Genomic DNA, 26,093 nt, shown 5'->3' with positions numbered 1-26,093 from the left:
TAAAAGGAGATACTGTTTTCTCATGAAATTAATTGATCTCCACATATATTTTTTTTAAAAAAAAAAGAATATGAACAAATTCATGAGTTTATACATGAATCTAAAGGAGATTGTCGAGGCATGGATACTCTGATCATTCTTGTACCGGTCATATCTTCATTAACTTTCAAAATTCCCACGTGTTGTGTTCTAAGTGAATTGTTGAAAGACTCAACTTTGCCACCATGCAAAGGGGATGGCTACAAAATGGATGGGATACAAGGACATGGGGGGAAAAAAATCTTAAATATAAAAAATTATTGAAATGGGTGGGATCTATGAAGAATTTTGAATGGATATCCAGAATATGCCAAAAAGCATAAAAACAATGAGCATGAAAGAAGGGACTGATCATTTAAATTGAAGGAGGTATACAAAGAGATGTAGATTTAGCAGAAGGACAAGCATAATTTAACATACCTGCACCAAATTATCCATGCCATGACTAGTATTAGTATGATATAAAAAGGAAGGTGTATGTTGAGGATGGAGACATGAACGTCTGTATTGTAGCAGAATAGGGAGCAGATGGAAATGATAATAATGATGATAATAATAATAAGAAAAGAGAGAAAAACATAGGGTAATTCACTCATAAAACCCTACCAATATAGGCTTTAATGGCATGCAACTAGTCTCCAAATAACTTATCAATTCATTCAATCATTTTGAACAGCTCAATCTAAAGGCAGTTGACAAAATCCTAACTAATTTTATTGCTAGAAGCAAGCTTATCAATTAAGTCATGCCACTTGTATAAACAGGGTGATCTTCTGGATTTGCCACCTATAATATAAGAGGGCAAGTTTGGTTCACAACAATAATACAATTCATCTATTTCTTATACACAATCAATAAACACATAAAAATGAGTACTTAGTCTGTTTCTTTTACTTATAGCAAAACAGAACGTATTAATTAATGGCACCAAAATCACATATAGAAAAGGGACAAACTTCTCATTCCCATATACTTGCACACGGTTGATACATAGAGCTAGAAATTTACGTATATTTGGATACAGAAATCCCACGGAACCGCCTTAAAACATGTAGCTCCGTGGGGGTTTCTCCTTGCTTAGAAAGAAATCGAATAAATTATGACCAATGCGGTCGCTTACAGTCAGTAGCTTCCCCTCCTAGTTTCACCTTAAAGGAGAAGAAGATCATGGAACAAGATTAGCAGAAGCTCCAAAGGTTAATGTCGCCTTCCTCGTCCCACTCCTCCGCTTGAGAAGGAGCAAAGAAGGCGCATGGATTGAGCATATAGTCCATGCACTTTGGCGATTGGAAGGCGGCCTCAAAGTCGATCGAGAAATCAGTTGGATCATATGCAGTGGGCCACCCTTCTTCTACTAGGCTCGACATGCTGCTTTGCGAGCTCATCACCAACGTGTCGTCATTGGCGACATCAGAGGAAGGTGACGGCGATGGCAATGACGAGGGGAGGGAGGGTGGTGGGAGGGTCTCAGGGTGTGCGAAAGCGGTGGTGTCATTGGCGGCGGCGGCGGCCGCTCTTTGGATGGACTTCGGGGACATGAGGGTGGTGGGGAGGTGGAGGGGTTTGGAGGTGGGGAAATTGAGGTTGGCGGAGGAGCCCTTGAGGCAAAGGAGGGCTGCGTCGTAGGCCCGGGCTGCGGCCTCCGGTGTTGAGTAGGAGCCCAGCCATATCCTGGTCTTCTGGTTTGGTGCTCTGATCTCGGAGACCCAAGAGCCCCAACTCCTCATTCTCACACCCTTGTACTGCTTCTTCCCATTACTGCCTAGCTTTGGTGGGATGCTATTGTGGTTGGGGTCATTATAGACTCCGATGGAGCCATTTGGAGTGTCAGGGACCCTGCTGCTGCTCTTCACCATGGATGGATGGATGGATGGATGGATGGTGTTGAGTGTTGTATCCCTTTACTCTCTCTCTCTCTCTCTCTCTCTCTCCTTCCGGGCTCAAGCTATGGCTATCTTCTTTGAACGAGGGAGGAAGGAACGAGGATGGCTGGCTCATTTATAGACGAGAGTACGACACATGCCATTAAAAAGGGAAAACCAGGGAAGAAAGAGTAAAAGTTAGCTTCGAAGAAGTGATGGTTAGCTCTAGCAAAAAAAAGTGGTGGTTATCACTTATTAAAAGTTCAGGTGGCGCAAAATTTAAGAATATTTACTGTCCCTTCATATCATGTGGTTTTGTATATACGTACGTACATAATCATTTTATATATTGTTAGTTGGATTCAAGTTTCCACGCCTTTTTAGTTTCATGTGCTCACAATACTTTTCACTTCCCCTTCGGTCCGAGGTCATACATGACTTAAGAATAAAAGAATAAAATATATGATATGACCAAAAAAATAATAAATAAGGGCAACCTTCCCTTACACCAAATCTGCAGGTTGTGTAGACATGTATCATTTAAATCTAATCGGATAGTTGCATGCATTTGTCATGGAGAGATGCAACCTATAACGTTCAAGTTGCTGAGAATACAATTATATAACAAGTTTGGATAGCATCTTTAGATTGATTTAATTTCAAGCTGTAGTTCCTACTATGAACTTTTATTAGTCCACTTAGTAATAGAATACAAAATTCTGAGCAGACTTTTGCGTTCTTCTTCTTTGGTTTCTTGGATTTTGCACATGCATATCTATTTCTAAATCAGAGAGCCATGGATTTATAATTTTGATACCACGAACAAGAAGACTTCCTTTGCTTTTTCTACTAACAACCATCAATTAAATGGTGGCTTCTATGTACCAAAAAAGAATGGAGGCTTCTAAATAGCATCACCCTTTAGGTGCAGTCTTAGAAAATACGCAAAAAATTTCAATCAAATTTGGAAATTCCTATATCTCTCTCTCTCTCATGAACAAAATTAAGGAGAGCACGGAAGAAGAACCGACCTCAATGTTTAGGACTTCAAAAAAAAAAAGATAATCCAAACACTTGCATGATCCACAAACCAATTGACATGTCATTAGCCACATCTGACATGGAAGGCTTAATTGCATGGTGAATATGGCTTCGGAATGATGCACGTAGTGATGATTCTGGCTCGATGTTGGTCTAAAGGATTCAATAAGATGGTTGGGGCCATGCTCAGAGTTTTAACAATGGTCATCACCATATTTTTCTTGGGGATGTTCATACTGTGTAAACTATCATTAAACAAACAAACAAATGACCATTCCAGCGGAAGCTGTAGATCCACTTTCCTTTCAGTAATCCAGTAAACCGCTATCATCTAAAAACTTACCAAAGTGAAAATAGTCAACAGCAGCAGCACAGTGATTTAAATAATTCACAGCCGACCAGTTGACTGGCCGGTCTAGGTTGACCCGCCACCTGTCGGTTACATGCACCATCGTCCATCAAAGGTGTGGTACCGTCGTACATGGAACGCATGTGGGAATATCCCCTTTATCTCATCTTTATGAAAACAAAAAAGTGGAATGTACCCGGAAAAAAAAAAAATCGCTTCATTAAAGTAAAGCAAATGCAGGTCCTTTCATCTCCGTGTGAGCTTTTTCTTCTTCTTCTTCTTTTTTTTTTTTCTGTGGGTGCAAAGGCATTGGTTCCATATCTCCCTAAGAAAAATAAAATATCAAGTGCAACTCTGACAATAGAAAAAACTTGAATGAGCTCGGTTTATCTCTAGATTGGCATGTTATGTAATCTAATCAAAACCCTATTTAACTCTAGATTGCAATATATGATTTTAATTTGAAATTTAATCAATGTGAGCTCTGGCGAGCTAGGTCTGGGAGCAGCTCGACTTAAGCAAGCTTAAAATGCATTTAAACATAAATTGCTTCGGAAGAAGCAGCAGTGGAGCCTCATTGATGCGTACCAAGCTCGCAAGGGAGCTTCGCGGATATGAGGGTGGGGACGGAGGGGAAGCAGCGGGGATGTGGAGGGATGGGGCCGCGCGCTGGCCAGATCTCCGCAACCCAACCACCGCTGCGTGCGTACTGGGTCCCTCACCAGCTTCTTTCGCACATAGCTGGATCTCATCTGTCTCCCAGAGCATAACCGCGTTATGACTCAGCACCCCAAAAAAAGGAATGTGATTAAAAGTCCCAACTGCCTCGTCCTCGAGCTCGCTTAAACGCGTTGGACTCTTGACTTGGGAGCCCAATGTCCCTTTCAGCCTGCGATCCTGCGTTTTTGTCTAAAGATTATATTATCGCTTATTTAAGAGGTTGGAAGTGATGTCAATTCAGGATTCTTGTAAGCTAGTGCTGAGGCTTTCAATAGCTTCTTCTGAGAGTATGGTACGGCTGCTGAGATTCCCTTCGTAGAGCGGGGATACCTCCATGGGTACTTTTCTTGTGGCGTGCCAAGACCAATGTGGGGGGGGGGTGGTGGGGTCCCTCCTTGACCACTTCCGAGCTCCGCCATATGACCTCGCCGGGGGCTTAGTTCAGCTCCTTTGTCGCATGTGGAGATGTCAAAATCCTATATGCGTGTATGCACTCATCCAACCATGGTTCCTTTCTTCAACATCAATTGTGCACTTCCAGGCGTACAAAAATGGGAAGCATAAAACTAGTGTTACAGTCAATTGGAACACTTGTGTTTTTTGTTAAAGCATTCAAAAATAAATATATTTATAAAAATTAGAAATTAAAATATCAAAAAATCAAGCAGAAAGATTTGAAGTATATACTTGCTTCATGCATGTGACTTGAATTTAGCATATTGATTTCTTCGACTGGAAAAAGAAACAAATTTGTTACATTAACCAACATTTCATTAAAAGAAAGAAATGATGCAAGGCGCAAAAAGCCCTCAAAATACAAAATACAGGGGAAAAAAATAAGCCCAGCTGATCCCATCTTCAGGTGATCAGAATGCAGTCCAAGCCCATGCATGCAGTGAGCTGGGCCGGTTTAACAAGCTAGGCTCAGGCATCCGTTAAATGACATGCAAGCTGTGTATAGTTGGCTCCACTCCACATTAATTATAACTCTTCACAAGTCGAGTTGGGACCATGTCTTCTCCATGGTAATCTTTTGCTTGTTCTACTGACAAGGGATTTGTTTCAAGCTTCATCGTATTGAAGTCCTCTTGTGCTGCTTCAAGTTTGATTCCATTATGTGCATCTTCCTCAGCATATCAAAAGAAAGAGAAACAAAATAGAGCGTAATGAGCAAGTGAGGACAAAAATTGAAAGAAAAACAATCTCACTCCCCGTTTATTCGAAGATAATGAACAAATTTAGTTTGGATATTATTATAGACTTGAAAAACCTAGGGATAGTGTAGACAAACAACTTAAAGAAAGACTATCTCATAATGTTTCTCTATTTTCACTAACATCAATATATATGTGTGGTTGTTTGTTTCCATTACAGCTATGAACAATTCCCTTCATTTTGTTCTAATTCCAATTGGATGTAGTTACGTATAGAGGAACCTGTCATTTATCAAATTATTTCAACTAGCTGAAATCATTTGTTTAATTTTGTGTAATTAAATATCCAGTGTGTATTTGTAACTATGCAGTAATTTAATTTACAACCAAACTCATCGTAGTACGAGCCAAAGTAATTGAGAGTGTGAAAATTGCTACTTCAAAACAAAATATATCTATTGCAATAATATTATGTTAAATAGTAATATATAAATAAAGCTTGTTATATAATAAAATGATATTACAATAATGTTGTAATATATCAAATGGAAGTCCGCTATGGATGATTGGTAACCAAATAAAGCTTTACTTTAATGAGTTTAGGTTTCATCATTTATTTTTATCTCCTTTATAAAGTAAATATGATAATTTAGATTTTACAGCCAGATCAAGTTTTTACCAAACTGAAAAGCAAAAGCCATTTCTTTTGGTGATTTTAACAAATTAACATTCTGCCTCCTATTATTAATTGTTAGGTATGTATTTAACTGGAACACGATAGGACACCAACTCCTTTGCATGTTTATACGTTGCATCAGTGGAATGCATTTTCTGGAGCTGTTTCTTCTTAGGATCTTCAAGTTTCCACGCAACGTTACCACAATGACATTTTGTAACGACGCAACTACATCTGAATTGCTCTTTATTTCGTATGCTCTGAAAAGAAACTCTAATAAAGCTTAGAAAATATAGCAACAAGAAATAACGTGAAGTTGTTTTGGTACTTTTATTGCAACCAATATGGTAGGAATGAAAACTCAAGGCCAACAATGGTGTCTCCTCTTTAATTCCCAACCGACCCATGTTTGCATTCAAATGAAGTTAAAACTTCACTAGAAGCATTATTTTTTAAATATTCTATTGCTGCCAGAATCCAAACTGGACCACTGGGATCAAATGAAATATGAAGTAAAGCGACAAGGTCGGTTGATCGGGCTCGAAGCTGAACAGTTAAGCTGGAGAAAATGTTGACACTTCAGCAAAGGATACTGTGTGAGAGCATATGAAAGCATATCTGAAGATTTTCCGGTGGCCCCTTATGTAGACAGGGGTTGATGTCCGCCACCAAATGAGGCATAAATGAGCCTTAATTGCTCGATAACGATGTTCTCCACATTATGCATGTGGTGGATCTGAGCCATATTGATCATACAATAATAGCTGATCCGCTCAAGATGAGCTATATACCGCCTCTCAATTAGCAGAATTGTGATCATACCTTTAATGGTCATTAACTACTTTGAATACTCTTAAATTGGAAATATGTGGCTTATTGCAGCTAGTCGGCCAATCCGCTCTCATTGGCATGATAGTTCAAGTCGGTACCTCAGCTATACGGAAGTCAATAGTTTGGCCGACTACCATGGTTGCTAGCTCCATTAGCTGCTAAGACTAGCAGCTCAGTTGATACTGAAAGATTCATCATTTTGGTCAATTGCCAAAATCAGGTTTGTTAGCGAATACATCCCACATCAGATTCACAGTCCAAATTCACGTGTGGAAGCTGCTCCATGATTGGAGAAGCAAATTAATATAAGATCCGAGACAGTAGCAAAGAGAGATTCCACGAGCCTTCCCTTCACGCCACAAAGTCTATCGACATGCAATATCATGAGCAGGATAACGTAGCCATCACCGATTCACACTCTGTCTGCTTCTTCCGGAGCTTCTTAAGAAATGTATATTGCTCAACAGCTCATCTGCCCCCACTTCTGAACCATATTAGAAACTTCACAAAATGCCTCCAGCTGGTAAAATTTAATGTGCAAAGAGAAAGGTTTCACATCGTAGCTCTACATGAATTTATTTGGGGAAAGAAGAAAGACCGTTACAGTGACCGTTATCAGTTATAATAACTAGAAACAACTTCATATTTAATGCCTTTCCTTCCATCCATTCTATTTTACTCAAGAATTGCTCAGATATAAAAATTAATCACATCCTAAAATTAAATTATAGAAAATGAAAATATTATCAAGAATCCATTGCATGGGAGACTGATGGCTACGTGTTCATTTTCATCTCAATAACGCAAATTGATGATGACCACAAGATTTTTCGGGTTGGATAATATTGGGTACTTGACCATGACCAAATACACCTAACCTAATAGCTGGCTCTTTCGAATCCAGTATGTACTGAATTTTTATATATAATTTTGGCATGTGCAAGTATAAGACTAGCTCTAAGGGAAGGTTTTTTTCATCAATGATTACAAAATATCAGGATAGAAGGGGCGGAAGGCTTCCTCCTTGCCTTACCCAAACTGGCTCTTTGATGATAAGATAAAATAAAATAAAACATCTTAAGCTTTCATAAAGAAAAAAGAAAAAAATCTACAAGCACATTTAATTTTCAAGTACTGGAGATTACAAGGACATATGACTATTAGGGTCCTGTGTGCATACATCATAAGAGAGTCCTGACGAAATTCTTTTGAATGGTCAGAAAAGCTGGTACTCAATATATTGCATGTCACGCGTTTTAACAGCTTGGAATCCCAGATCCCAGCAGGAAAATATGGAGAGGAGCCAGCTGTAATCCAATTGCTTTGAGTCTTAAATTGATGGGAGGAAAGTGGTCGGAGTTCGGTGATCTAGACTGACGTAATTCAGGCCAAGGAGATTCCACCAAAATAGTAACCATGATTGCAGAGTTTGATGATTTCATGATATAACACAGTTGGAAGTAGTTGAAGTCAAGTTCTATAGAGGATGAATCTTCTTAGGAGTTGTCAGCAAAATAATATATGGTTCTTAGGCAACTCTTTGGGATATCATGAAGCTTCCTTTTTTTTTTTTTTTTTTTTATTCCGCTGGAATCAGGAGGGATTTGTATTCTATTCTTATCCACAAATTCTAACAAGGGTAAAATTGAGAAAACTGAGAGAACCAGTTTAATCAATTGACTAAATTAATTAATTTAAAAATCTGTCTCAAAGTTATTATCCTGTCATGTCCTATCGGTCAAATTTCTCATATTCTTGGTCGATGCGCATGCCGGTTTCGCCATTGAAAAACGAAAATTGGCGGCGACCAACTTGTACGTCTTCAGTCCCATCCACCAACTTTGGCAATACCCACCAAAAGATAGGGAAGACAATGAAAGAAAACCCAAAAATCAAATTTGAATGGAACTTCTACTACAAATGATCGGTCTGATGATTTTAAAAAATAAATAAAAAGAAAAAAAATCACGTGCATGAAAAAAAGGTAGAGGCCATCCGTCCACATCCTCTCTTCTTTCTCATCAAGCCTTTTTCATCCATCTTCTTCCTCATCAAGCCGTTTCTTCCATCCATGAGACTCTTCTTTTTCTTTCCGAGCCCCTTTCTCCTCCTCCAAATCTTTTTTTTTTTTTTCAGGATTAAAAAAATTTACAGTATGTATCAAGAAGTCGATCACCTAGCCATGTAATGTATATTGGTGAACACCATTCTGGTAATTATATATCGATTTAATTAGAGATATGTAATATATGTGTATCACCTGATTATATAATGTATACCGACGAACACTATATTTTAGAAACTATGTAACGATTTATCTGGAGATGTGTATTGGGATGCTAGACGACTATTTTCTTAGGTATGTATCATCAGCCATATACAAATACTGGTGAGCATCATATCGTGGAAAATATGTATCACTTTATCTAGAGAAGATATATATTGGATCGTTGCTAGGTGTGTATCAAAGAAATTTATATGTGTATTTGAAAGCCCACAAGTATAATCACATGGCATGTACCATGTATTGTTGAATACTGTGTTCTGAAAATTATATATTGATTTACCTAAATATGCGTTTTAGGATGCTAGATGACTATTTTGCTAGGTGTGTATCATCTAGTCATATAATGTATACCGGTAAATATCATATTCTGGAAAGTATATATTATTTACCTAGAGATGTGGATTTGGTTGTTGGATGACTATTTCGCAAAATATATATCACCTAGCCATATAGTGTATACTAGTGAACATCGTGTTCTAAAAAATGTATATTAATTTACCTGGAGGTGTATATTTGGATGCTAAATAACTATGTTGCTAGGTGCGTATCAGCTGACCATATACTGTATACTGATGAACACTCTATTCTAAATGCCTTCACGAAGAAGAAGATTTACAGGAGGAAAAAATAACACAGAGATTAGGAGAAAGACCTTACAAGGAACAAGAGAGAATGTGGGCAGATGGACTCTCTTCATGCATGCATTTTTCTTTTTTTTCATTTTTTTTTAAGTGATGGGATTAACAGACACCGTTGGTAAAATGAATCCTATCCCGATTTGATTTTTAAGCTTCATCTTTAAGATGGACGCTAGAAGAAGTATGACAAAATAGAAAGACCATCCTATACGATATTCTTTGGTGCACACATCAGGAGATTTTTGTTCTCGAAAGAATGCTAGATACATTTTATCTGTTATGTAATAAAACTTTAGATTTCATAAAATTTATCGCAATGCCATTCTGGGTGACAAGTCCACTCGGTAAACTAATAAAAATGATCACCATCCATCACCGCCGGTATGGTTATATTTTTTAATCAATTTACTTTGATAATAAATAGTAGGTGTTCAAGGCAAGAAGGGTGGAAGGGCTCCCAACAAAATATTTTTTATAATATTATATATACATATATCATACTTTTTAAAATAAATTTTTTGAGACAAAATGATTTTTTGAGAGATTAAAAATATTATTTTTAATAATTTTACTTGGATAATGAACAATCGGTGTTGAAGGCCAAGACAGGGTGAGAGAGTGTCCTCCAATCTAAACATCTTTTACTATATAAATTTAAAATAAATAAATATTTAAATATTTTTAAACATAATTTTTTTTGAGAGATTAGGAGCGGTTAATTTGGCTAATTTTTACCTTCCATCCTAACCATCCCTTCTTTCAAGGGCTAACCCGAATCGTAATGAGGGCAGATTTCAACGGAATCGAACCATACAATTCGAGTATTTGGTGGTTAACAGAAAATAAATAAAGAAATAAATAAAATAAAAAAATATAATATTGAACCCAAGCTTGGCTAGAAGTCGGCACTCGTCAAATGGGTATAGCCGTATAGGTACATCTGCGGCCCTCGCAGCGCGTTTCCGGCTGGCTTCAGGCTGTCAATAGAGTCGCCTTGGAGAGGATGTTCTCGATTCCCCCGCGTCCTTGGCTGCCGGCTTCCAACTCCTCGCCCGGAGGAGGAGGAGTCACACCCGGGCACCTCATCACCGTCGCCTCCGCCCTGCGGCTGGGCGATCTCGTCCGCGGACACTTCCCCGCCCACCTCACTCTTTTCCTCTGCTCTCCCTCGCCGGTACGAAACCCAAACTCCACCCACCCCCCTTCTCTCTGAAATATATCACTAAATCTTGCTTTTGTTTTAGAAATTCCGATCGAATTGAATCGTCTAAGAATGAGAATTGTAGCAATAGTGATGGTGGATTTGATATTTTTGACCTCTGCAAGATTGTGATCAAAGTTGTGTATGGATAAATCTATCGATGAAAAAGAGTATAATGTGAGGAAAAGAAGTGTCCTGGTGTTGCTCGTCTCTCATCACGGTGCAACTATCATCCACTGCGGCAGAATTGCTCTCCAAATTGAAGATTGTCTTCTTTAATTCTTGTAGGATGAATTTATTTCGGCATGCCACCTTCCTTTCATGCATCTATAGATGTTATCCTAAGTCCAATCCCGCTAGATTTCCTCTCCAATAAAAAAAAAACATGCAATTATATAGTTTTATTAACTTGAGATGCACTGGACCTCCAGTTTGGTTCAACTGAGGAGAACCAAACCTCCTAACTCTTCATATAATGAAAAGGCATGCGCTCAGGGCATTCTGTTATATTTCCTAGATCTATTAATTTAAATCTAATATTTTCTTGCAGAATAAGCAGATAATGTTTTTGTGCACTCAATATGAACTTGTCCTCAAGGTTGAAGTGCATAAAACATACTGTTCCATTAGAAATAACTAGTTGGGCACGCCACTACTGATGAGTAGAATTTACCGACCAAACAAATAGGGGAGTGAGGAGTCTAAGTTTTTCGAATAAGCAAAATGTGTGGCCGTCTCAGGTACGGCTGCCCCATAAGGGCATAAGAGAAAACATGGGAACGTAAGAGCTTGAAATGATAGAGGTATCTTATGAATATATCCTCCCAAGAAATGGGATTTATGTTTGAATTTGCCTGGTGGTGCATCGGCCCCCTTGCCCCTTGCTCGTAGTCCGGGAAAAATGGATTATCTTCTCGAAATTAGAAGAGTGCATTCCAGAAGTAGCCTCTTTTTCAAGATCCAAATCGTGGGAGGAGAAAGTGACCGGATGGGAGAGAAAACCTTCCCACCAATGAATGTGCTTTCGATAGATCCCGTTTCTTGGGGAGAAAGGATTTCAATTTAAGTTATATTTTTCTAACAAAACAAGGATATGGCATTCCGGCTTTGTTAGGCAACCCTATCCTCAAGGTCAAAGTGCAGAAATGCACAATTCCTCCAGGATCCCAAGCCTTCATTGCTTTAGTTTCAACTTATCCATTCTCTCTTTCATGTGCATGAGCTATGATCACGCAAGCTTCTCTTTCATAGAACACTATGAATACAGTCAGAATAAAATATCTCTTCATGAAAACTCCAAGGAATGAAATGGATAGATGAATTAACAAAATCAGGCACTTGGATGACCCATCTTCTATGAACGAGTAATAACCATGAGCTTCATTGGTTATGGTGTGTATATGACATAGCTGCTACCAACATCTGAAATTTTTCCCCATTTAAGGAATCTATTTTCTTAACCATGACACCATTTTGTTCAGTGTCCCTCTAAATTGACAATGTCCCTCCAACCATTCCCTTACGGGTGTCTCAGTTATCTTGAAATCATTGTGCATTGATGCCAAGATCTCCAATGTCTTAGCCATGAATCAGGTCAAGGCTTTGATACCAAATGGTATGTACTTTATTTTGATAGGATAAATTATGTGCAGTAAGTTGTTCCAGAGGAGAAACAGGCTATTTGGTGTAATTGAGTAAATCTGAAACTCCTGTTTCTTTATTTGGTGAAGAATATTTGAAAACAAAGCTATTCTCTTCACATTCATAGTTAGTGGTATGTAGTTAACAACAATGAAAGCAACTATCCTTTTACCAACTACCCACTAAATTATGATTACGGGCAATGACATGTCTACAATATCTACCTATAACCATACACCACTAAATCTGTATCTTAACTAATTACAACCACTAAGAACCAATTGGCTTATCATTACTCATCTCTAAATCCAATGATTTTTACGTTATAGAAGATTCATAATAAAATAAGCTATGTAAAATAAATTACTCGTCATTAAACAAAAATTACCTAATATTGATAGATACGATTAGATTGTTTTTTGACAAATTTCAATGAAAGAAGACACACCAGAGCTCACAGTCTTCTTGATGTGCTTTTGTCAAATACTTTTACAATGTGTGGATTGTCTTTAAGATGCACTTTCCTTTTCTGGTCCCTCTTCGCTGCATTTTAATTGATATTTTGAACTTGAATATGTCCCCAAAATACTTCTATTCCAATGGGCACTTTATAAGCAAGGAAGGTAGTTGAAGAGCATATTAGAAATAGACCAGGGATTTAAAGTACTGCATATGGCAACCACATTGGCCATGATCTGGTACCTTACCAAACTGTACTACTCTACTCTTCCATGCTGCATTAGTCATGTGGTACTTCTCATGGCAAAGAATATGGGTATGTGCTAGTCTGTATAGGTTCATGCTGGTGCATCGTGGTCATGGACTGGCACACATGATGCAGTGGTAGAAACCTATGTACCATGCCTGGACATATCTCACTTGGTTGTGGATTGGTAAAATGTACCATTTTTAACCCTTTGGATTAACAAGATCACTTTGTTGTTTACATATAACTGATGTCATGATTCATAATTTGCTATTTCAAGTCTTTGCTATGACTTTTTAGTTTGGTCCCTGCCTTTGCCATATGTGATACATCAAAATCACAAAAATAGCTCTTCTGTGATATCCGCTGATATATCATCATATTAATAGAATCCTGACAGTAGTTTCCAGCAAAGAACTTTAGATAGCATTGTTAGGCAATCATTGGTACAATGATTTCCATGAGAAAAATGTGTGCCACTAGGGCTTCATTTTTTTGCCATCGTTACAGCAATTTCCAGTTGAGCTCTTAGAAAAGTATTGTGAAGCAATCGTATTATCATCTGGCTATACCATCTTGTATGGGTTAAGATGCACTTTGTTTTTCAGTTTACACTCGGTATTTCTAGCTCTTTTGACATGTTAATCTCGTACAACTGCTCCTGTCGATAGACTATTTGGATGCTATGAATAGCTAATTCACATACATCTTGACCATTTACGAAATTGGTGTGGAAATATTCTTTTATCTGATTTTTATTTTTTTGCCTTCTGATAAGTGTGGATCTTTAGGGAATTGTCGAAACCTACAATGCAATAATATGGTAATATTCATTGTCTCAACTCTCTTCCTTATGATGCACTGTATCTTCCTTACCAACTATTAGATCAATGTGTGCTTGCTTTTGTGAGCTTCATATACTTGTTGTCCATGTCTTTATATTGAAATCACTTTAAAACTTTAATTATTTCCATGTCCTTCACTTTCTCACATTTGTTCCATGACAAAAATGCTCCTTTGATTTTTTTCCCCACTTGGATATTAACTCGGACAGCAATGTTTGGCTTCACTTCATTTTTTTGCATGTAATGGCTCTTAAACTATATTATCTGAAATCTGGCATGAAACATCTAATCAATGGTCCATCATATGTGCCCTAGTATACTATCCATATTAGATGAGCTAAACCTAGCTTTACATGCCATGCACTAGTTTGTGAGACTATTGTGCTTTTTTCGAAGATCCCTTCTTGTTAATATAGCTAATGAAAATTAAGGTAAACAAACTAGTTAAAAACATGATATCAAAGTCACGCTCTAAGTCGTAAAGCTTTAAAAGTTGTGCGGTGTCTGTGCAATTTCGGCAAACAGGTGTTGGGCGAGGAGAATGGGTGATCGCAAGGCGAAGCCGATGAAGGAATTCTCCGGCGGCGAGGATCAGATGAACTCGGGACAGGATGAGAGCAACCGGACGTGATCTGATGTGGTTCAGGGGCCTCTCCGGCAACCGGGCTAGACGAGCTATTGGATCACTAACAAGAAATTAGAGAACCTCTAGAGGCATTTCATAGATGTTCTGGAGCCGCCAGAGGATCGTGTCAAAGCGTCGCGGTAGGCCTGGGAGATGACGATGATCTTAGCCCGTAGCTTGGGGTGGAGGCTTCCTACCGAGTGGGTCGCTCTGAATCTTAAGACCTGAGGAAAGTTGGACTACGACGTGGAGGCATTTCCGTTGGTGGAGGAGCACTGCGTCTTCCAGTTTAGGCATGGGATGACGAAATGCGGCCCTTGCCGACAGTCCATGGCTGGTGGCTGGGCAGCTGCTGGCTATGGAACCGTGGGTTCCAGATTTCATCTCTGGAGTTGATAAAGTCAAGAGGGCGATGGTCTGGGTCCGGCTACCATGCCTCCCATTAGAGTAGTGGAGAAGGCGTCGATTCTAGAGGTTGCAGCAACGACGGGCTGGCCAATAGCTCTTGACGACTTCACTGAGCAAGTTCGAAAGTTCGGAGATGCCCAGGTGAAGTTAGAGATCAATGCCCTAGATCCTATTAAACATGATATCCTAATCTGAGGGTGAACTAGGGTGTTTTGGCAACGCTTTGTGTATGAAAATGTGCCGGCGTTCTGCTTTCGATGTGGGAGGTTCGGCTATAAGGATGAGGAGTGTCGGTTTCCTTCGCCGGTGACGGGGGTGGAGGACCACGGGCGAGGTAGGGTATCGCCGGCTCCCATGGCGGTGGAGACGAATCTAGAGATGGCGGTGGAGATGGATCCAGAGACGGCAGAGGAGGGGTCGGAGCTGGTGAGGAGTCATGTGTTCGGGCCGTGGCTAGCAATAGCCAAGGTCTGACAACCTAGAGCAACCAGAAGTGGGGCTCGATAGAGGAAGACGGCCGAGTCAGCCTCAGAGGCCACCTCCAGCCCGGGCTTGTCCCAATCAGGCTCGAGCTCGCCAAAGAATAGGCCGAGTTCGTTGAGTTTGTTGCTAGACTCGGATGGTTGGTAGAAGCCGTCTAAGGTGGCTCGTCAGCGGTCACTGGAGAAGGCGGTCATTTCGGACTCGGCTCAGACAGTAGGACGAGATAGTCAACCCGATTCTGAACTGGAGGCTAGGTCGACTCACGTGATGAGGCAGGCCGGGCCCAGAAAACGAAGCGGTGGGTCGGTCCAACAGGCCTGGATGTGTGGATGTGGCGATGTTGGAGGCGTTCTTTAGATCGGGCCATCTCAAGTAGGCCAGAAGCCCATCCACTTAGTGGAGGACCTTGGGCTCGAAAGAAGTCGACCTCTCTTAGGCCCAACGTGGGGTGAGCCCACTGAAGCCCGTGTCACTCCCTTCTTCCCCGAGGGAGGGCATGGGTTCACACTGGAGGGCCTCCTCGCCTTCAGCATCGACTGCCGGAGTGGGGGCGTTGGTTCGCCCGAAGGGTGGCTCGACAGTGGAGGCGACCACAAAGGCCAGAGGGTCCGGGAGTTCGGACCAGCCGGGATATGATGATGACCGGCCAAGCATCCCGGTGATGCCGGTGGAGGACGACAGTGTTGCTAGAGCTGTTGAATCAGAGGGTTCAGACTCTGGGACGGTGAACTCCGACCATGGGCGAGCAGTGAGGAAATTGAAATTGGCCTTGGTAGGGGACAAGCTAGATTCAGCCAACGGTGGATTGGTCTGTGGGATGGCCGAGTGCGATGTCGGGGGTGATGTGGGCCCGATGAGGGCTAAGGAAAAGGATGAAGGTAAGGGTCTGGTTGGAGTCTCAACTGTCTAAAATGAAGCTATTGATCTGAAATTGTGGAGGGGCGGCAGGGCGGGTAAGCCTTCCTTCTGGGCCACCTTTAAAAGATTAGTGTCTATGAATGGTCCGGATGTTTGTCCTACTAGAGATGAGGTTGTCTGGACAAAGCCTTCAGCAAGCAAGGTGTCGATTTCCTCCTAGGGATTTCTTGCAATTGAGTCTCAGGGTTTATCTGGGGGCATTGTGATAGTATGGAGGTTGGGCTTTGCCACCTTCGATATTGTTCATAGATGTAACTAGCTGGCCATTATGGTGATTATTGAAGGTAATAGTAACCCTTGGAATTTATTTGCTATGTATGCCGGTACGAATTATAAGGTGCATTGGGAGTTGTGGAGTGAGGGGTCTTGCATGCATAGTGTGGCAAGGCATTCCCTTCTTGGTGGCCGGTGATTTTAACTATATTGATGGGCCGCAGGAGAAGCAGGGGGGAGGTGTTCTTAGGCAAGCCCGAGGTTAGAGAGTTTCAGAACTTTATCACTGCCAATGGACTCGTGGATTTGGGTTTTACTAGCCCGAGGTTCACTTGGTGCAACAACCGGTAGGGGCGAGTGAGAGTCTGGGAGAGGATTGATAAGGCTTTCGCCACAGTGGGGTGGATCCAGCGCTTCTCGGACTACCATATTCATCACCTAGCCCACATTGGCTCGAACCATAGCTCGATCCTCATCAGTACTGATGCCTTCATCCCTTATCATAGCCCCTTTGACTTTGACAAAATCTGGCTCTTGTACCCACGCTCTTGGGACATCGTCAGGGAGGTTTGGCGTATGACCTAGGGGGGATGTGATGTATAGAGTGACTTGCAAGCTCGAGTTACTCAAACGCCACATTCGAAGGTGGAACATGGAGGAGGTAGGGGACATCGTTAGGAGATTGGATGAGACTGAAGGCTCCATCGCCTTTGGGCTAAGGAGGAGAGGGATGGGGGCCTTTCACCTGGGTACCTGACCGAGTTGCGAGCACAGCTAGCCTTGCATCACTCGCTTATGCACTAACAGGAGAACTTTTGGCGACAAAAGTCCAAGGTGTAGTGGATTTTAGAGGGTGATCAAAACACCAGATTTTTTCATCAGTCAATAATCATCAGAAGACAGAAGAATAGAATTCGGAGCATCAGGAATAGTGGTGGCCAGATGACAGAGGATGCATGGAGTATCAACTGGGAGCTTCTGTAGCTTTTTTAGGTCGAGGTGGATGGCCTAGCCGTAGAGTGGTAGTCCTATATTTGAACCTACGCCCAAGGTGAGGGTCTCGGAGTTCAAGAATGATGACTCATCAGGCCAATCACGTTCAGGGACATTCATGAGGTTGTTTGGTCACTAGTGGAGGACAAGGCTCCTGGCCGGATGGTTTTTCTCCCTTCTTCAGAAGATACCGGCCCATCGTCTAGTGTGAGGTGGTGGCTTCCATCCAACAGTTCTTCCACACATCCTTGATGCCTAGTGAATGGAAGAGAACCTTCGTCATTCTGATTCCTAAGAGGCAAGATGCTACTGAGCCGGGCCATTATAGACCCATTAGCCTTTACTGTACTCCATACAAGGTCGTTATGAGGATTATGGTCGTTAGACTCAGGGAGATCCTTCCCAAACTCATCAAGCCGGAGCAGGGGGCCTTTGTGAGAGGCCGGAGCATTTCTGACAATATCCTATTGCTCAGGAGTTCATGCATGATCTTCAGAGAGCCCCGAGTCGACAGAGTCTTATGGCAATCAAGCTGGATATGGAGCGGGCCTATGACCGAATAAGCTGGAGCTTTCTATCCTCCTTGGCGAGGTTGGGGTTTTATGAGGTGTGGATTCAGTGGATCATGGGATGCATTCAGGATCCGTCATTCACCATTCTGGTGAACGGCATGCCTGCGGCTTTCTTCCAATCCACTGTCGGTTTTTGGCAAGGTTGCCCTCTATCTTCTTACCTATTTATTATTTGTGTTGATGCTTTGTCCAGAGCCTTCCATGCTACCACCTTGACGCAAATTCAGGTCAATGGGTCAACCTAACCAAATCAGCAGTCGACTTCAGCCCAAAGATTAAGCCGTATCTTAGGATTGGCATCAGGAAGATCCTCTGAAAAGTTTTTCTTAAGCTGACAAACTGTGAATGCTTACAAAATGCTCAGCGGGCACCATTCCATCCTATCAAGTTGGATGTGCCTTCTTCTATCTTTCAAGTTTCAATGCTTCTGGTTGTTATGTTCAATGATGACAACATAATTATACTGTTGTAGCCCCTGGTTATCAACTTTGGTTATGGCTTTGTTGTTTTGTATTTCAGGATACAGAAATCTGCCTATTAATTGTTATGTATGAGCACAACTATGTCTTTGAAGTCATTATTATCTGATAATTTGAGTATTTTAAATGAAATATGATTTTGTCTTCCTCTGACTGTCCACTTTCTACTAAGCAAGGTCATGTATGTTTTCTTTTTTTATAAAAAAATCATGTATAACTACTAAGCTACCCAACGACAAAATATAGCTACTTGACACTGATAAGTGTTAAAGCACCTGGTAGGTCTAACATAATTGTTTAAATTCAGAATTACATTATGTTCTTGAAATATATTGTTTTTTGGATTTGAAGAGGCTGTAAGTTACAATGATTAACATCGAGGTTTTTTGTTCATATATCTGGCAGATCAATTGCCATAACTGTGTCGACATTCAAAAATCTACTCTTACTATCAGAATCTAGTTAAATAAAGATATACATTGTTAATGCACTTCAACTGAAGGTGTAGTTCTGGTCCATATTGTTTTTGTGACATAAGCTTGTTATAAATAGTATATTTTAAAGAATGTGGATGCTCCACACATTGATTTTTGCATGTCCTACATATTTCTGATTCTCACTGTCACTTTTGCAATCAGCAGGATGCTTATTGTTCTGATAACTTGCCTGGAACCAAGGATTTTTGGTGTAGGAGACCATATTTATTAAATAAATATTCTCTTCTTGAAACAATAGCTGACAGTTTATCAGCATCATGTTCGTCTTGCATTTCCTTCTTCAGCGGGAAGGAATCTGAAAAGGGATTCATAGATAAGGGCAAGTTGCAGTTTAAGGCTTCTGAAGGGAATGCTTTTGATGGAAGGCTGTGGACCAATGTTCTTCTCGCCCTTAATGTTTTGTGAGTCCCAAGTTTTAAACTGAACAAATTCAATCACTTTTTACCATGATTTTGACTTGTATTCTTCCCATTTTTCTACTCGATCATCTCATTTACAGAGAATTTTCTTCTACACATGCAATAAATAACAAAAGCTACTTAGTAATAACATGGGACAACTACTTGTTAACTTTTACTTTGAAATCCTTGATACAGAGTTCTGTGAAAGGTCCTTGTTTATCTGGCTAATGATGTACCTATAGATAGTTGTCAAGAATAAATGGGTAAAGCTACACTAGATTATTTCTTAAGAAAATCTTTCTGTATAAGCTACAACACTAAAACTTGATGTTGTAATGTTAATATAGCCTGTCTTTTTTCTAATACTCAGATTCAGTAACCAAAATAAACTCTAATATATGGCATGTGGAATGTAGAACATTCATACAAGGATTCTCATTATTTTGCATGAATTTATTGGTCAATTTTATTTCAAAACATATGTCAGGTTTATGAAAAGGGAAATGGACTAGGCATGCCTGCTTTTTTACAAAAAAATTCCAAGATGATGCTTTCTGGGGAATGTACATTTATTAGTGCATATATGGGCTACGTATTGGAGGATGCAGTTATCACTATTTTTCTTCATTTGATTAGTCTGCCTATGGCCCTAACTACAGTCAGTAATGATGAGATCTTAGATTTGCTATCATATATTTTTCCCCCTTTTTTAAGACTTTGCTCCAGGAACTTGTGTTCAGTTTGGCTCTTTGGTTTATAAGTTCAAACTTAGGAACAAGGTTTCAAATACTGCAGTCTGATTGTGTCTCAACCAAAGATCCGTATGTTATATAATCAGTTGGTTCTTGACATGGGCTCATGGATGATGAAAGAGTACATCATGTATCAACTTGAAAACATATCTGAAAATCAGCCTGAGCAAACAATATCTGCTTTGGTTAATTTCAGATTTACATCATTTTTTGGCGTAAGTTTTGGGTTCAACCAAAAATCTCAATTTCCCTTTATTTTGATCCTTGAATCCAGTGATCAAAGGCCACTAGATAACCTACAACAATATATTTTTAGGTTTCTTTCTTGCCCTAAATTTCTTTAGTTAAGCTTCGGCAAGGATACAATGGTTACATGTAAAGTTGAGAGCCATTAGCTGAAAAATTCTTAAAACTTTTTTTGGATCATATCTTATGTAAAAGTAAGTTACCTACTATTATTGATGCTATAAGTTTTGTTGGTTGATAGTAACTGCTACAAGACAATTACAACTTCTGAATTCCAAATTCATAGTAGGTCAATCAAGTTTCAGTTTTCATAAATTTCTTCTCTTAAATCAGCTAACCAAAATTTAATTGCGATGATTCTTGTCTACAGAATATTTGATTCAAGCACCAAACTCGATATTTCATGCCAAATTTACTAGAATAGCGACTGTAACAATAAGCAGATAAAAATATGCAAGGAGGATAATCGTGAAGAAGCATATGTCTCTACAGAGCCTGCCATTCTTTTTGGTGTGAAATGATTAGTAACTTTGACTATCTAGGAAAGCTTTTGAGGCTTGAGGAAAGCATAGCACACAAACACACGGGCACCTGTAGAACACATGCATAACACACATATAACAAACTGCAATAAGGGGTCTAAACATGTCAGAATTTAGTCAGACACAAGCAAGGTCAGGCTTAGGTTTTTCTTCTTTGGTTTCCATGGTTCCAGATTCCTAATCAGATGCTCAATTGCTCCATTATGAACTTATAAAATTAGCTGAATACGATGGACTACGACTAGAAGAATAAGGTCAATCTAGGATGCAGCTTTTAATTATCGTACTCTCTCAATGTAATAATGCTTGTTGTAGTGGCTTTCTCGAAACTCTGCTTCATCAAACCTTATGCTTACTAGAGAAATAAAAGAAAAAAATCATCCAAAACTTTTCTACCAAAATGAGATTGAGTTTGATATGAAACACTAAACTGATAGGGCCTCATGGAACTTTCCTTACCAAAATGAGATTTGCTTTGATGTGTGACACTAAAATGATAGGGCTTCATTGATGGATTAAGCAGGTTTTTATGACTGTCAATCTGGTGGTACTTCTCTATGAAATGGTGCCAGATTTGTGTCTAATGCAACTGTAGGCAGGAGGGGCCCACAAGAATAGATGGCTACTGGGGAGACGTACTGCTTCAGTTGCTATTTACCCTGATGCAACCAAATAGCAACATTGAGAGTTTCCCTAGACTTGGAATGAGTTTAGACGAAAGAAGCATATGAGAAATTTTGATAATGGGAGCCCATGTTCATCTTTAGGACAAATTTTAAGTCATCAACTATGTTACAGGGGCTCGGGTTCGTGTCGGATGCCAGTGTACCAGATCCTTTTAACATCTAAGGCTTTCTTCTTACTGAGATATGTCAGAGTGTCATATCAATGTGAGAGGGCCAGGTGACATAGGTCATTGACTTACTTTGAAACACAGTTGCAGAGACAGACACTGTGATAGAGAGAGAGAGAGAGAGAGCAACGACCTCATCTTTTACATTATGTAATCATCAATAATAGAATTTAAACGTAATGGTTAACATAATCATTCAGCTAAAAGGAAACAGTAAGACGAGTGAACAAAGTTTATGTTGAAAAATCTTTGGATGGAGAAAGGGAACTAAATGAGACTTTTTTTATCTTCATTTCTTTTCTTTCTTGCAACGACTTTTAACTGCAGCCACCATTTTTTTTATTAAATATAATGACGGTGAAAATGAGTAAAATTAATTTTATCTATTTCTATGGTTGTCAAGCTAAATTAATTCTTCAGCCCCTTTCTGTTTGTCTTGTTATTCTGGTGCCACTCTCCTACTAGGCTACTCCATATCATCTTGACTCATGTCAAGTAGTAGCATTTTAAGTTTCTTGATTCTTTTCCTGTTTTCACAGAGTTTATGCAGCTCAGATTGCAACCCAGGGAAAGCTGCTCTTGTGGGGAGCTAAGGTTAGAAATGTTAGATGAACTTCTCCATGTGAAGCTTATCCTGACTCAGGAATGACTATGTGATTGTGTACATAGGTCAATAGCCTGATTGATAAAGGACAACTATGGAGATTTGCTACATCATCATTTCTGCATGCAAATATTGGGCACCTCATGGTTTGTCTTCTGGAGCTTGTTGGTCTTAATATATGTTAAATCACGAGTTTAATTGATATGCTTCTACAGGTCAACTGTTTTTCTTTGAACTCCATTGGCCCCATTATGGAGAAACTAAGTGGGCCTAGACGTTTTCTTGCAATTTACTTCAGTTCAGCAATAGCAAGTAACAACTCATTTACCTGCTTTGGAAGATAAAACTGTTAGTGTTCATGCAACTGTGGCTTCTACTTTGGTTTAAGTTCTGATTCAAATTTTGCAAGGAAACTAGGTTCGGTGATGAGTTATCGGTTCTGTCAATCTCCTGCTGTTGGTGCATCTGGAGCCATTTTTGGATTAGTAAGTATATTTTTAGTTATGCCTTTTATGCTACATGAGTCCCTCAACACATTTATAGCCGTTGTTTTAAAAGCGGATATGGATTTTTTGGACATCAACAGATCTTGACTTGGGTATACTTTGCTAATAATCTAATCAGATCAAATTTAATATATCGAACAATTGTTAAGACATGTTATGCCATAGCAATAGTTTGAGAGTTTTGTCAATTATGCATTAGGTTATTCTTTGTTAATTACTAGCGATCTTCTAAATGCTTTTCTTGAACTTGTAGTATGTAAATTTATTTTCACAGTTGGTTACTTGAACTACTTATTCACTTATTCTTTTCTTTTTTTTCATAACATTTCACTCAATTGTCGTAGTTTTTAATATACTGCCTATCTTTTACATACATGATCCCTCACATCTGTGGTTATATAAAAGGCATTACCTCTGTGAATTTGATTACTTGCCTGCCATTAGTGAGCTCATTTTGGATTATGATCGGGCTTTAAAATACATGCATTTACTATACGGATATAACTCTCTGATAATTTCTTTATGCTATAGTTTTTTTTGTTGGAACTTTGTTGATATTAATTGTAAAGTTCATATCTACCATCTTCTGATCCTCTACCATGGTTACGGGGGTGTACCAGTAACATGCCAACATGGTATGTACCATTGTACACCCCGTATATGCTCATAATTTGCCAATATAGGGAGGTATGGCATGCAATACATACCGGTAGGTACCACAGAATGGTGGCATACCAGTTGTGTGCCAATATAATATATACTGCGGTATGCTCTTGTATCTACTCATGGTTTGCTTACGTGAGGCATTATGACATGTAGTACATACTGGAAAATACCATTATGTATCACGGTACAGTCCATTTTCCAAACCTTGCCTCGATCATGTGTTTACGTAGTCAATCTTTGTTTGTTCGGTTTTGAAGGCATATATATCTGCTAAATACCCGCTTCTTTTCCCATTACCAAAGCATACTTTAGTAATGTTATGTTTATTTTCTTTATATATACAGGTTGGTTCTTTTGCTGTATTTGTTTTGAGGCATAGAGGCCTCATTGGGGACGGAAAGCAGGATTTAAAGTACATTGCGCAAGTCATCGCATTAAACATGGTAATCACTTACTAGCTTCTGTCATAAGTTGCGTCTTCTTTTATGACAAGTCCATCCCACAGGTTCTTGGACTTCTTTCCAAGGGTATCGACAACTGGGGTCATGTAAGTCGCCATAAAGTTTAGCTTTTATTTAGTTCTCAATTATATGATTGCACGTTCAGATGTAACACCCTTGTATGTATGATTTCAGCTGGGTGGCTTGCTAGGTGGAATGGCTGTGTCATGGTTTCTTGGCCCGGCATGGCAATATGAATTCCAAACTGATGATGGAAGATTGGTTTTTGCAGACAGGGCTCCTGTTTTCTATTTCATCAAAAGAAAGAGGTTGCATTAAGACAGTCGCTGATATCTGAAAGTTATAATACTTACTAATACCCGTACTGATTTGTAAAAAGGGTCATTTGATGGTTATTAGCTGTTATAAATTGGAAATCAGGGAAAACAGAAAATTAAAGGGAAAAGTCGGATGCCAAACGAAAACCAGATATAAAAACTCTAGCGCAAATTAAGTTTATTGTTGTTATAAGATGATTCTACATGATATTACATAGCCTTCAAGAAATCTCCTCTCTTTCATACTTGGATAGTCCCCATTCTTTGGCGAGTTGCTTAGTAGCTGCTCGAGTTGCCACATGCATGAGTCAAGCCATTTCATTAGGAATGTAGAGCTTTGGTGCATTAGTTCTTAATTGTCTTGGGAACGTCATGTTGCAATTTAGATTCTTGTTGAAGCACAAAGATTCTTTGACCAAAGAATCCTTTACAAATGTTCAGTGTGTTCCCTTTTGTTCAGAGCTAGGTAGAAGGTTTTGCTGGGTTTATGATGACATATAATGCGACCAGGGATTTATTTGATTTGTGCTTAGTTCGTTGGCACTTCTGCACCCCTGGATTCATGACTGTTCCTCCTGCACTTCCTGATAGAAGCTGAGCTCGCCCTAGGAAAACAGTTCTTAAGCCTCAGAAACAGTTTTTCTTTTCTTCCATCGAAAAGAAAGGGTAAGAATCTATCTTTAACCATTGAACCCTAAGTTGAGCTTCTTCAAAAATATAAATTATAGTTGTCTTATATTATTTTTTTTTGTTACATTAAATTATTCAAAGTTTTCATTTTGAGAAGAATTTTATATCTTTCTAATGATTTTTTTTTTTGAGAAATTTCCAACAAAAGTGCACCTTGTTTTTTGTATTTTTGATATTTTTTTAGATTCAGGATATCATTTGAGAATGGAATAAATTGCCTTTCCCTCTTCCTTGCTGGGGGATCCCTCACTTGCTCTCTTCTTGATTTCTCGCCATTTTTCCTCCTCCTCTTTCTCCTCTTCTTCCTCTGCTCTCTCCTCCTTCAACCTCGGGATTTTGGCAACTCTAAGCTTCCTCGGTGGAGAAGAATTGTTCAGCTGCGACGACTCTTGCCATGCTAGTTACAAATATTCTTACCCCACTTACCTGGTCCATTCCTTTGCGCCCCAAAAATGTTAACAAGTTCAACACCTTCAAATGAAGGAAAAGAAGATCCAGATAGTCATGGCATCTGCTCATATTTGTGCAAATGGCCATGCCCTGGAATCTTCTTCGCTGTTGTCAACTGCCATCATCAAGAATTAAAAAAAAAAAAAAAAAGAATTCAGGGCATGTCACTCACTATATGGAAGACATAGGAAGTCAAAATTAAATTGTCTTATCATTTTAATGTCAATTGAAGAATTAAGTTATTAATTTTGTCAATACCAAGGTTTTAAATACAGGGAACAAGTAGTTCTGATCTTTTAAAAAAATGGGATATCCTACATTGTCATACTTAGAAAATCACTGTAGACATCCCATTCCTTCTGTTTCTTATCTCGTTACATCCTAATACTTGGGATAGTATCCTATCCTAATACTTAGGATAATAAGA

General features: G+C 39.4%; 2 protein-coding genes across 3 annotated transcripts; one reads left to right on the top strand and one right to left on the bottom strand.

Moving 5' to 3' along the window:
* Positions 1-982: 982 nt before the first annotated feature.
* LOC103712528 (ethylene-responsive transcription factor ERF014-like) lies at positions 983-2,041 on the bottom strand. The gene has a single exon (XM_008799076.3). The coding sequence runs from the start codon at positions 1,893-1,895 to the stop codon at positions 1,218-1,220; it is 678 nt and encodes a 225-aa protein (XP_008797298.1). The 5' UTR covers positions 1,896-2,041; the 3' UTR covers positions 983-1,217.
* An 8,481-nt stretch (positions 2,042-10,522) lies between these two features.
* On the top strand, positions 10,523-24,755 carry LOC103712529 (RHOMBOID-like protein 10, chloroplastic). 2 transcript variants are annotated; one of them, XM_008799078.3, is made up of 9 exons: positions 10,523-10,771; positions 19,320-19,579; positions 22,512-22,566; positions 22,642-22,722; positions 22,792-22,888; positions 22,994-23,061; positions 24,093-24,191; positions 24,254-24,295; positions 24,384-24,755. In XM_008799078.3, the coding sequence occupies exons 1-9, from the start codon at positions 10,601-10,603 to the stop codon at positions 24,525-24,527; spliced, it is 1,017 nt and encodes a 338-aa protein (XP_008797300.1). In that variant the 5' UTR covers positions 10,523-10,600; the 3' UTR covers positions 24,528-24,755. The 2 variants fall into 2 exon arrangements, with proteins under 2 accessions (XP_008797300.1, XP_008797301.1); XM_008799079.3 differs by having other exon boundaries at positions 10,526-10,771; positions 19,323-19,579.
* Positions 24,756-26,093: the final 1,338 nt, after the last annotated feature.

Source organism: Phoenix dactylifera, chromosome 15 (assembly GCF_009389715.1).
Source record: "Phoenix dactylifera cultivar Barhee BC4 chromosome 15, palm_55x_up_171113_PBpolish2nd_filt_p, whole genome shotgun sequence".
NCBI lineage: Eukaryota > Viridiplantae > Streptophyta > Magnoliopsida > Arecales > Arecaceae > Phoenix > Phoenix dactylifera.
The sequence above is the reverse complement of the archived record's forward strand: the minus strand, read 5'-3'. Positions and strand labels throughout refer to the sequence as shown.